Source organism: Chanodichthys erythropterus, chromosome 17 (assembly GCF_024489055.1).
Source record: "Chanodichthys erythropterus isolate Z2021 chromosome 17, ASM2448905v1, whole genome shotgun sequence".
Lineage (NCBI taxonomy): Eukaryota > Metazoa > Chordata > Actinopteri > Cypriniformes > Xenocyprididae > Chanodichthys > Chanodichthys erythropterus.
In genome coordinates, this window is record NC_090237.1 from 12,337,501 (window position 1) to 12,350,657 (window position 13,157).

The window sequence follows — 13,157 nt, forward strand, 5'->3', positions numbered from 1 at the left end:
TCTGTATAATTAATAAACAACTTAATTCTTTATAAATCTCTCCAACAGTGTAGAATTAGCCGTTAGCCACGGAGCATAACCTCAAACTCATTCAGAATCAAATGTAAACATCATTAGACATGCTGCATGACGAACACTTTGTAAAGATCCATTTTGAGGGTTATATTAGCTGTTTGAACTTGTTTTATGTTGTTTAAGGCAAGCGCGAGCTCTTGGGGCGTGGAGCACGAGAATTAAAGGGCCACACACCCTGAATCGGCTCATTTCTAATTATGCCCCAAAATAGGCAGTTAAAATTTAAAAAAAAATAAAAAATCTATTGTTTTCTCTTGCCAGTCTAGCATAAAATGCAAGGAATACAGCACTGTATATGGACATTCTCTTCAGATTCGCTGGTGCTTATGTAGCAGCCAACATCATCACAGATTAATCCTGTTCAAAAAGTTTCTGTTTAGTTAATTCAGACTCTCTTTTTACCCCATTTTGACAAAATGTTGGAATTCCTCATGCTGGTGCTCTTCGTTTACTCAGGAAAAAGGTGGATATGTATGTATGTGGATATGTAACGCTTTTCAGGGTATATGTGACGTTAAGATGCTTTCTGGCTTACAGTACAGGTCATACTTACAATAAACGCTGATTCTATGCACAGGCTGAGAGATACAGTTCAAACCACACAACTTTGCTTTTTGGAACTATGGTTTCATGAATCACAGAATCGCTGAACTATATTGGTAACAGTGAAACTTAGTTTCCTAACAATGCTTCTGGGAAACACACTTCAGGTCGAGTTGCTCAAATGGCAAAGTTTTTACCACTGAGTGAGTCACAGTGTTTACTTTTTTGAGCAAAATCAACAGATCAAAAAATATCTTAAAGTTGTCTCTGCAAATTAAAATGGGAGAAATGGTTAAACTGTATTCTTATACTTGTCAACACAAACTACCCATATAATTAAGACCAAAGAGAGGGAGAAAACTGGCCATAAATTCAACATTTTGACAAAACATTTTAATAATAAAATAAAATAAAATGAACCCACGGGGAATAAAAATAAATACAAAAAGAAAATAAAAAATGGACAGAGGACTGCAAGCAATCTTGAAATTATTAATCTTGCCAAGAAAAGACTATTACCAAACTGTATTCTAATCAGTCTGGCAATAATCTAAGTTCTAGTAGCCAAACATTTTCTTCTCTCTTTCTTGATATCTGAGGAGTCTGGCTCCATTTTTTTGTGCTCTGTACCCTCGGCACAGCATGCTTCCTGGCCTTTCATCCGTTCTCCCTGTTCACTTGTTAGTGCGTTTGTTTACTCAGCCCTGGGTCATCATGGCTTACTTCTGCTACACCGAGCAGTGATGTCACTGCTAAAATGTCAACTGCGCCACCAAGCCAGAGAGGAAGCTGAGACCAAGACGACGATGCGGAGGTGGTGCAACACACAAACTTGCACGCACACATCTGGCACCAACTCAGAAACTGGAACGAAATCTACAGTAGTCTCCATCAGGAGCCTCGATTTCTCTGGTTCAGATGCATCAAAAGTGCTAATCTTTAGATGAAAAATGATGTACTGCTTTATCAAAACATTCCCTGTTCATTTCTCGAAACTTGAACATAAAAAAAAAACAAGTTGATCGACAGAAACATTATTAGATTTTTGAAAAACAATTCAACCAGAACAGTAGACCATGAGCAATGTTCATTTCAGAAAAATACAAAAGTTTGATCTTCTGCTTTGAGTACAGATGTCAAAGACAGATGTCTTAAGTTTAAAAAAAGCTGAAACCTTAATTTACGAATGATAAAATCAAATCACACTGACTTTTGGGTCTGTACCACTCCACCTAATAACATTTCCAGCAGATATCATCAGAAAATTCCCTCTCTTAGCTGCAGATCTGTTTTGTAGCCATCTACGCTAGACATCTCTGATTAATTTTTCAGACTACTGCAGACGAAGGAAAAAAAACATTAAACAGTCTTCAAATCACCCCATATTCTGGAGTATGATGGCAGTGTGGTAAAACAAAACCAGCGATTTTAAGGGAATTGCTTCAAACGCTAAGAAAAGGAGCAAAAGGATTTAGTTCCCATCTTAAGGTTCTTGAAAACCCATCTGGTGTGCCCCCTTAATCCTAAAAAAAAAAAAGCCTGATCCAGATGTCTACCAAAGAACTGAGATGGAAGTTGAACTCTGGATCTGGCAGTGAAATAACAACTCATTACGAGTTGACGTCACCTGATTGTGGAGATGAGGAATGAGAGACAGGAATGGGTTATGTCCCAACAGGCACATATTGGAGGGAGGAGGAAATTTGCTGGCATTAGAAAGTTTTATGACAGTATTGGTATGTAATTGCAAAAATAGTACTAAGAGTAGAGGACACCATTTTCTGCCATATTGGACCTAAATGACAAACAACTTGCCATCAAAACAGAGATGATTTCCATAGGCAGTAACATTTCAAAAGCATGATTCATCCCACTACTTAAGTTACTAATTTGTCATTTAGCTGATGTTTTCATCCAAAGCAATTTATCAGTCATGGTTTGGGAATTTGCTCACTTTCAGTTAATGAGCTGTATTATTGCAATTAAAAACTGAACTTACAGCAGTTACATGAATTTCTTATTTAAAGGTGCCATCAAACGTTTTTTTACAAGATGTAGTATAAGTCTAAGGTGTCCCCTGAATATGTCTGTGAAGTTTCAGCTCAAAATACCCCATAGATTTTTTAAAATTCATTTTTTTAACTGCCTATTTTGGGGCATCATTAACTATGCACCGATATATAGGTTGCGGCCCCCCTCCCCCAGAGCTCACGCTTGCCTTGAACAGCATAAAAACAGTTTACACAGCTAATATAACCCATCAAAATTGATCTTTACAAAGTGTTCGTCATGCATACTGCATGTATGCGTCGGATTATGTGAGTATTGTATTTATTTGGGTGTTTACTTTTGATTCTGAATGAGTTTGAGGCTGTGCTCCGTGGCTAACGGCTAATGCTACACTGTTGTAGAGATTTATAAAGAATGAAGTTGTGTTTATGCATTATACAGACTGCAAGTGTTTAAAAATGAAAATAACGACGGCTCTTGTCTCTGTGAATACAGTAAGAAACGATGGTAACTTTAACCACATTTAACAGTACATTAGCAACATGCTAACGAAACATTTAGAAAGACAATTTACAAATATCACTAAAAATATCATGATATCATAGATCATGTCAGTTATTATTGCTCCATCTGCCATTTTTCGCTATTGTTCTTGCTTGCTTACCTAGTCTGATGATTCAGCTGTGCACAGATCCAGACGTTACTGGCTGCCCTTGTGTAATGCCTCGATCATGGGCTCATTGGGCTGGCATATGCAAATATTGGGGTCGTACATATTAATGATCCCGGCTGTTATGTAACAGTCTGTGTTATGTTGAGATTCACCTGTTCTTCGGAGGTCTTTTAAACAAATGAGATTTATATAAGAAGGAGGAAACAATGGAGTTTGAGACTCACCGTATGTCATTTCCATGTACTGAACTCTTGTTATTTAACTATGCCAAGATAAATTCAATTTTTAATTCTAGGGCACCTTTAAATTCTAATTCCTTGAACTCAAATGACAATTCTGCATCCTGCTTGCGACCTCAACTGAAGTTCAAGAAATTTAAGTATCGGAAGTTCTTATCATCTGTATGTATGAATCACAAAAACCATTAAAATAAAGAGCATGCATATATGCGATTATATTCTAAAATAACTAATGTTCTAAAGTTCTAAACTCCTAATGAAGATTAATATTCTGGCATATGAAGGCAATTCAACTATAGCAAATGCAAATTTAGCTTCAGTTATGGTATTTGATCAAGGTCAAAATAAATAAAGTTTTGTACCAACATAAAATACCACAGTTGCAGGCATTCCAATCCAGACATAATTAGATTTCTCAAAGAATGCCTGAGCTGAAATAAAAACACTAAATAATTTGCTCCATTGTTTTTAACCATGGTTGATTGATTCCATCCAAATAGAGCTAAAGAATTTCTCACTTTACCAACCAACGCACTCTCAAAACAAAACAGAACTGAGTCCATGTCCCCTAAATACTTATGTATGCAATGCTGTATTGGGAATTATCTGCAACAGAAGTAAATAAAGTCTCAACTGTTGCTTTACAAATTAAGTCTCCACTAGACACTCTTTCCATCTGATCTCGGCCTGTCAGACTAATCCAGCCACAAACCCAGTCTCCTTAATGCTGCTGAAAGCTGATGGATCCACTACTGATCTGATGCAGCAGATGGTGAAGAAAGTGACAGGGTGCAAATGAATAAATTAGACCCAGTCGAACTGCACTTAGAGCATGTCCTGTTACTGCCTTCTGCAAACCGTAGTGACGGCTAAAAATACCCCAGTGTCTGTTTGACAATCTCTGAAACCGGGAGTTTTTTCAGAGTGTAAAGACATCAACAGTGTTATGTCACACAATGTTTGAATACCTTCCAACTGGATATGTGCCTCTGCGAAAAAGGATTTAAATAAAACAAAAAGTTATTTCTGTACAATTACAGTGTAAAGGCCTATTAACAGCAGGTGTGAATTTTCTGCTCAGGTTTTTGGCACTACAAGATTTCAGGAGTATACTTTCACTTGTACAACAAAAACTAACACAGACCAGAAAATTCACGTTGGATTTGGTGCACAGACAACTTTTGTCATTTATTCACATCAAACTTGGTGTGAGGTTAGATGCAATGGAAAATACAGCATGGCCAATTAGTGTTTTTAAAGGCAGCAGGAGAGGTTAGCTAAAGGTAACAGACAGTGGCACCCCGGGAGCCATTACCTCGGAATTGCCGAATCATGTTCTTGTGGTTCTCCACGGCCTCCTGAATGATCTTCTCGGCCGGGTCCATTTTCCAGCGCCACTCAGTACCCACTGGGTTGGTGTGGTGTCTGTTCAGAGAGAATGAGAGAGGACAGCTCCTGTCAGCACGGCACCATCACAGCATTACACGTCGTACACCGCAGTCTCATTCCCCTGAGAACAACACCTGCACCCCCACTGCCCGCAAATTAGCATCCTGTGACCCTTTCAACAGCTCTCACATCACATAAAAGGGCATAAATGCCAGGCAATGTGGCTTTACTTCCTTCCCCTGCCGTAAATAGCAACAGGAGATGTGAAAACGCTGGATGTGACGGCATATTCCTTCATTTCACCAGGGGTACAGTTAAATCCTATTATGAGGATGTGCAAAACTACATTTTTAAAATTGACTAGTCAGAGGGTTGTCTGAACAACTAGCCCACAAGCAGATTGTTTTTTCCAGGTTTTTAGTTTATTAAAAATAATAAAAATAGTTTATCTTTTAGTTTAGCTTATGTGTGACCCTGGACCACAAAGTAGCACGGATTTATATGTAGAATTGTATGGGTCAAAATGATCAATTTTTCTTTTATGCCAAAAAATCATTAGGATATTAAGTGAGATCATGTTCCATGAAGATATATTTTTTTAATTTCCTACTGCAAATGTATAAAAAAAAAAAAAAATTGTGAGTGGATATGCATTGCTAACTTTAAAGGTGATTTATATCTCAATATTTAGATTTTTTTTTTTTTTTTTTTTCTTCAAATAAGTTATAAATCTTAATTTCAAAAAGTTGACCCTTATGACTGGTTTTGTTGTCCAGGGCAACATAGAAACAGAATCAAAGTAAATAAATAAATGCCATCATGTGGGTAGGATTGGAAAACCTAAATATTGTCTGAGTAAAAACATTATATAAAAAAAAGATAGATCAATAGATTGATAAATAAACTTAAATCAGGCCATTGTCATCCATTCATTTCATTAAAAAGTTTCTATTATAAAAACACTATTATATTTTCTAATATAAAATATATTTTCTATTATAAAAAAAATGTGTATATATATTTTGTGAACCAAAACATGTCTGAGTAATAACAATTTTTTTTTAAATTATATTAAGTTCCCCAAGCATATATGGGTATGCTTGGGGAACTGAAACATGTCAGAAGAAAAAGAAAGAAAACTTTAAAAAAGCAGCATTAACAATCAACAGACGATCTTTTTGCCCTCTTGCCTTTATCAAGATGGTCTTCTGGGCTGAAAAGTCAATGTTTAAGAGCTTTTCCTCTAATGCCTTTGCTCAGTTTCAGGCAATACCACCTAAATGATCCAGCCCATCCACATGAAGAGGGCTCTTCAGACTCATCATTTCGAGTGCCACTTTTAACCAAATTACTCCCCTTATGCGAAGTTCAATATTTCCATCACATTCCATGAAAGCGGAGGACTAAACGACTTTTGCATTTTGAAACTTTTCAGCACATTTATTTGCATTATGTCATTAACTGTGTGGCATTTGAGGATATGCACAGCAAGTGGCAATGAAACGAATTAAAAATTTTATTAGCGCAACAACCCACAACGCCAACAACTAAATCCGATACACCACTCATACAGAAGGGCATAAAAATAGATTTCACTGACATCTCAAGACGATGATTTTTCTTCATAATACCCCATAATGCCTCAAAATCAGCTGATTTAATGAGAAAATTGGATGGGAAATGACAGATTTACTCAACAGCAGGTCTGAGACGCCCTCAATCTGCTGCGTTAATCTGACAGAGCAGCTCAAACTACAAACACAGAAGTTGGGTTTTGTGTATTGGAGGCTGTCCCAGTATGTCCTGTCCCAGAGCTGTAGGACATGACACAGTGTCCTGGAAGTTTATGGGTGGATGTTTGTGTAACGCTCCTTAAATCAAGTCCATCTCTGTCAGCGAGCAGCTTTAAGCTGTGCTGTACCGTAAGGCAACTAAGGGTTACACATAGTGGAAATCATCCCAGATGCACTCTTCAGAGGAGGTGCGCTGATGCTCTTTGACAGCCCCCCACCTCACCCCCACATAAAACCTCACAGCCAATGACAGGAATATTATATACTACCTTCTTTCCACAAGTGTCACTATGAATCAGCAGTGCTGCATCTACCATTGCACTTACAATTCATTCAGATGGACATCACAGCTGTTTGCTCAGGCATCTCTCACATTGATATTTTGAAGTACAGTTTAAAAAGAAAGACTTTTTAACCTTTACCTCCAATTTTTTTTTGTCCCACTTTATATCAGGTCTCTGTAAGTACTAAGTACTTGCGTCAAAAAAGTACTTGTTAGGTACAATGTAGTCTCACGTAGCCAGGTGTGTAAAAACATTCAAATGAATCATTTGATTACAATGCGCTTACTGTGTAAATGCATGTAGTAGTTTTTTTTTTTAATTTTGGAGTTACACACCAAATATTTAATACTTAGGGTTCTGGGTTTGTTGAAACCTAAATATGAGCAATACGATTTTAGATCATTTAATTCAGTATTCATTTTTTAAGTGCATATCATGGAATAAATATAATGATATTTTTATTTTTAATTAAAAAAAACAAACAAACAAAAAAAACCTTCTCCTACCTCCAGCAGAAAACACATTTGTTGGCACAGGCCAGGCTCGGCGTGGTCTCCATACATCGATGTGATTCAATCCCGTAGAAGGTGTGTTTATAGCAGCCTCCTCTCCCTCTCAGCATTGACTAACAAAATGCAACATTTGTTTAATTTATACAAAGAAAATCTGTTCCTGCCTGGAAACAAATCAATAGGAGGAAACAACCTACCTTAGTCCAACGACACAGTTTTACCCCTGAGTGACTTCCTATTAGTTTATACCCTACAGACCACAACAAAGAAAGGAAAGATGGAAACAAGGCACGTAGAGATTAGCAAGCTTTCTGAGTACTGATTGAGTGGATCACGGTTTCCACAAAAATATTAAGCAGCAACTGTTTCAACATTGATAATAATAAATGTTTCTTGAGCAACAAATCAACATATTAGAATGATTTCTGAAGGATCATGTGACAATGAAAACTGGAGTAATGAAGTCATAATATAAATAAAACTTGAAAATATATTAAAATAGAAAACAGATATTTTAAAGTGTATTTTACATTAAGTATTTTGATCAATAAAATGCAGCCTTGATAAGAATAAGAGACTTTTCAAAATAATTATTTTTCTTTCTTTCTTTCTTTCCTTTCTTTTCTTTTAAAACACCAAAACTATTTTCAGACACAAATGTGCATTACATTGGAAATATCTGGAATGCAGGATTTTTTTTTTTTTTTTTTATTATTATTTTATTTGTACTATAATGTGAATGATGTGCATAATTTGTACTACTATGTAGGGCTGTCAAACGATTAATTGCGATTATTCACATACAAAATAAAAGTTTGAGTTTGCCTAATATATGTGTGAGTACTGTGTATAATTATTATGTATATATAAATACACACAAATTTATGTATGTATTTGAGAAATATTTACAAGTATATTTATTTATTTTTGTTTTTACACACATATACATACATATATACATACATATACATTATACATATATTAATACATATACACATATATACATACATATACATATATATATATACATACATATACATATATATATATACATACATATACATATATATACATATATATATATACACATATACATACATATACATATATATACATATACATATATATACATATACATATATATACATATACATATACATATACATATACACATATATACATATACATACATACACATATACATACATACACATATACATACATACACATATATATACATACACATATATATACATACACATATATATACATACACATATATATACATAGTACATAAATAACATTTCTCTTAAATATATACATAAATTTGTGTTAATCTTGATTAATCGTTTGACAACCCTACTACTATGTGAATATCAGAGCAATTTCTACAATGCCCAAACATATTCAAAACCTAATCTGCAAACAGGGTACAGTCAAAGGCTACGTTCACACTGCAGGGCTTAATGCTCAATTCCGATTTTTTGAAAAAATTAGATTTTTTTGCAAGGCCGTTCACATTTTCAATTAAATGCGACCTTTTGTGATCTCCTGTGTGAACGTGAAATGACCCAGAAGTGACCCGCATGCGCAGAAGAGTATGCAACGGTCAACGACGTCACTCGTTGTTTGCGGAAGTAGACGGCCACTTCGTTTGTTCCAGTCTTTAACCTCCTTGTATTTGGATCGGAGGCTTTTTATTTTTCGCTGACATTGGAGCCAGGATCGTCTGTAACCACGCTCGGCCATTCCGCTGGAAATGTTATCGTAAACCGCCCGGTTCCGATAAGAGCCCTCGAGTTTGGCCTGAATAGAGCTGTCACCCCAAATATTAATTAAATCTGTGACCTCGCTTCCCTTCCATTGACTGGTCTCAGCAGCATCGTCCGCCATGGTTTTTGTTTATCTTCTCGTTCCCGCCTACTTCAACGCACAATTATGACATTTGTAGCGTATCAATGACGTACGGGTCGGATACATGTGGCCTGGCCGTTCAGACGGAGGTCGCATTTCAAAAGATCGGATACGTATCGGATTCAGGACCACATACCCAAGTGGCCTGGGTCACATTTGAAAAGATCGGATCTGTGTCGTTCAGACTGTCATGAAAAGATCAGATACAGGTCGCATGGGGCAAAAAAAAAAAAAAAAAAAAAAAAAAAAATCGGAATTGGGTCGTTTCAGCCTGCAGTGTGAACGTAGCCAAAGTCCGTTTAAGACAAGTCATTTCACTCGGCGACCATCTTTGAAACACGTCTCGGGCATCATGCAATCTCTTTGAATGGGGAAACATCAAATTCTCCAAAACTGTTCGACCAACCTTACGATTAAATTTCATATTTGAAATCACCAATGAAATCTAACAGCAACCGGCTCATACATTTAGTTTCTAAACGCTCGAATCATGACAAAAAAAAAAAAAAAAAAAATTTCAGGCTGGATCAAGCTAATGCGGATGCGCAGACCTAAATGCGCATCTCTTCGGAGGCGCGCGTCTGTTTCTATAGAAACCGGTGATTCTAACGGCCGCTGAAGTGACGCGATGACTTTACCAGTCGGCGAATGGCTCTTATTTAGAAGGCGGGACTTATTCCGCCGTATTGCGCGTTACACTTTCTCCCATTCAAAACAATACGAGTGATGCGTCTTGTGTTATTCTATAGTCTTTGATACAGTACAGTAGTTTAAAACAGCAGTACTTCACACATTTAGTGTTATAGATGGCAATGAAATAGGGAGCCTAAAAAGAGAGAGAGAAAAAAGGTGAATTTATAATGTATACCCTGTAGTAACACAAAGATTTCCATTTTTTTACAGTTTGCTCAGGAGCAGGAGAAATGCAGGAAATTTTCCAACAAAGCTCCTCAATACATCTAAACAGGCTGGAAGGCCAAATGTGCTTAAGCCTGAGCATTTCCTGTTAAGCATCTGAAGTCTGCCCATTTCTAAGGTCCATAGCCACACTCTCCCACGACTGCACAGTGTTCCCTTTGGGGAATCTGACTCGATTTAGACTTTAATCCACATGTAAGGGCCATCACTGGGGCAACCATCACTCCCCATAGCAGTCTTAATAAAACTGCAGAATATAAAGGAATCGCTCTGTGCTGAAAGGGCTGTTAGAGTTCACATCACATCTAAACAAGACTTCCTGCTGGAGGAGAACCAAACCTCTCCCAAAAACCACTTAGCACTGCATTGATAGTTCACCCAAAAATTTTAATTGTCACCATTTGTGATGCATACAGACCTTAATAAGTCAATATTCACCAAATATCTACCAAAAAAATGGTTTGACATTATATTTGTCTCAAGACTATAAGGACTAGCTTTTAATAAATTACCATCCACTTTTGTTTGATGAAAGAATGAAAAAAACGCAAGTAAACAATGTAAATTTTTGGTGACTTATTCCTCCCTTTTTCTCTTTCACAATTTCTCTCTACATGCATAAAGGAGTGTAAGTGGTACGAAAAGCAGTAGGAAAGACACTCCCTAGTAATGATCCCAATCTTGAGTCTCTCTCCCATGTTTATTAGCTAAACTCTACATCAAACACATGTTCTTGTCTTTTATGTCTGCAAATAGCTCGCTGGGGCAGAGGATGTAGGGGAGGTGTTCGCTCGTCTCTCTTGGAAGAACCGCATCTGTTTGGATGGAGCCGGGATCAGAGAGCAGGTTTGGTTTTAGCTGTGAACGCTATGTATTTGCGTAGCTGAAAGCCGAGACATGCTGATTCTTCACATCATGAGAATTCATGTGCATGGAAACTGTGAAGCACTAACATATTAGTGACACATCATGTGAGCCTGTTTATGGCCAGGTGATAAAGCTAAAATGATTATACTTTCCAGGCTTTTCATCAGATTTGATGTAGTGTTTAGCATTTATAATGAATTTGAAATGGTTTAAAACCAAGCATTTTTCTTCATTTATTGTATTATTTTGAGCAAACAGGCAATTATACATAAAATGCTGAAATAAACAGTTAAAAATTTTAAGAGTTTTGCTCTAAATTAATACTTTAACTTAGTTGCACCAAAATATAACTCATGAATAACCAGCGATAATTAGTTACATACAGGGGTTGACATTAACTTTTTGCTCACCAGCCACTGTGGCTGGTGGTTTTCCAAAGTTACTAGCAACAATTTTGACAATGATACCACGGGGAAGAACTGCCATATAGATTTTTAATTTCTCATAATTAGGCAGAAGGTACATTAGGCTGCTGTCACTTTAAGATGTGATGCACAGATCCATTATACTGTTACACATGGGTTTTCTTTCTCAACAGAAACATAACTGACCATGTTTACGTGAATACTTTGTCATGATTTTGTGTGTATTTAACAGTTTAAGTGCAATAAGCAGGGGAAAATAACTCAATTTAGTACTGAGAGGTGGCTTTATGTGCGCACACTTTAAGTGTGAGCACAAAATCTGTGGGAATGAGTGAAATTGACCCTTCGCAGGGAGTTTGATTGACAAGCGATCTAACCAATCAGAACGCCAAATCCACCATTTTGTCCAACAAAGCAGTCAGGAGTTAGAAGATTAACCTCGGTGGATTTAAACTTGAAAAATGGTGTACACTGACGTCTTTCTGCACTTGAAACAGTTTTAAGAGCCGTTTGAGCTGAGGCGCTACAGCAATCTATCACGACCATGGTCACGACACATTAAAGACCCACAAAATGTTTTTTTATTGTTTGAATTTCTTAAAAAAAAAAAAAAAAAAAAAAAAAAACTACACCGTTTGAAAGCTGGGACTTCGTTTAATATCATAAGTAACCTGCTCTGTCTTGTCTGTCGACATGTTTTCAGTGTCCTCTTTGCTCCACTATGTATTTTTCACTGCATGTGGTGTGATGGCACCATGGCTTGTCGGACAAAGCAACAGTAACTAAGGGGGGCGGGTCTTTGTGAAGGGACAATTATGCACAATACGTGCAATCCCAAATTCAAGCCCTGTAACACCAACAATATTCATCTGTAGCAAATGAAACAAGTGAGTGAGGGGAAATCCACCCGCATTTGGAGGTTGTTAATGTCAAGCCCTGGTTACATATAAAAAGACATTTTAATAAATGTAAAATACGACAATAGATGCCTTTGAACATTTCTGAGTGATGCCATCAACAAGTTGAAACAAAGTTATGAATCAAAGCAGCAAAATTGACAGTTTGAACTGACCCCAGCAATATACGATTAGAACAGAAGTGGTGATGTAACATGGAGACATGTTTAGACTTACCACAGCAATACATTTTTCTCCAAAAGCACTGCTGTAATCACTACAGAAATTAAGCTTCATTAAAATACTAATTAAACTACTGGCAAGTTCTTAAAGGTATAGTTCCATTGAAAATGTAGGTACGGTATACTGTCCATGTCCAGAAAGGTAATAAAAACATCATCAAAGTAGTCCATGTGACATCAGTGGGTTAGTTAGAAGTTTTTGAAGCATCTAAAATACATTTTTTTTTAGATGCTTCAAAAACTTCTAACTGACCCTCTGATGAACCAAATCTAAAATATCTTAAACTGTGTTCCGAAGATGAACGGAGGTCTTACGGGTTTGGAACGACATGAGGATGAGTCATTAATGACAATGATAATTTTCATTTTTGGGTGAA

At 36.6% G+C, this 13,157-nt stretch overlaps 1 protein-coding gene across 1 annotated transcript in view; it reads right to left on the reverse strand.

Moving 5' to 3' along the window:
- tyw1 (tRNA-yW synthesizing protein 1 homolog (S. cerevisiae)) overlaps window positions 1-13,157 on the reverse strand; it is a 76,272-nt gene that overhangs the window by 41,889 nt on the left and 21,226 nt on the right. Inside the window, exons 9-11 of the mRNA XM_067365876.1 lie at window positions 7,716-7,768; window positions 7,513-7,631; window positions 4,856-4,965 (exon numbers count right to left, since the gene is read on the reverse strand). Of these exons, the coding sequence (XP_067221977.1) occupies window positions 4,856-4,965; window positions 7,513-7,631; window positions 7,716-7,768 (282 nt within the window). The remainder of the gene's footprint in view (window positions 1-4,855; window positions 4,966-7,512; window positions 7,632-7,715; window positions 7,769-13,157) is intronic.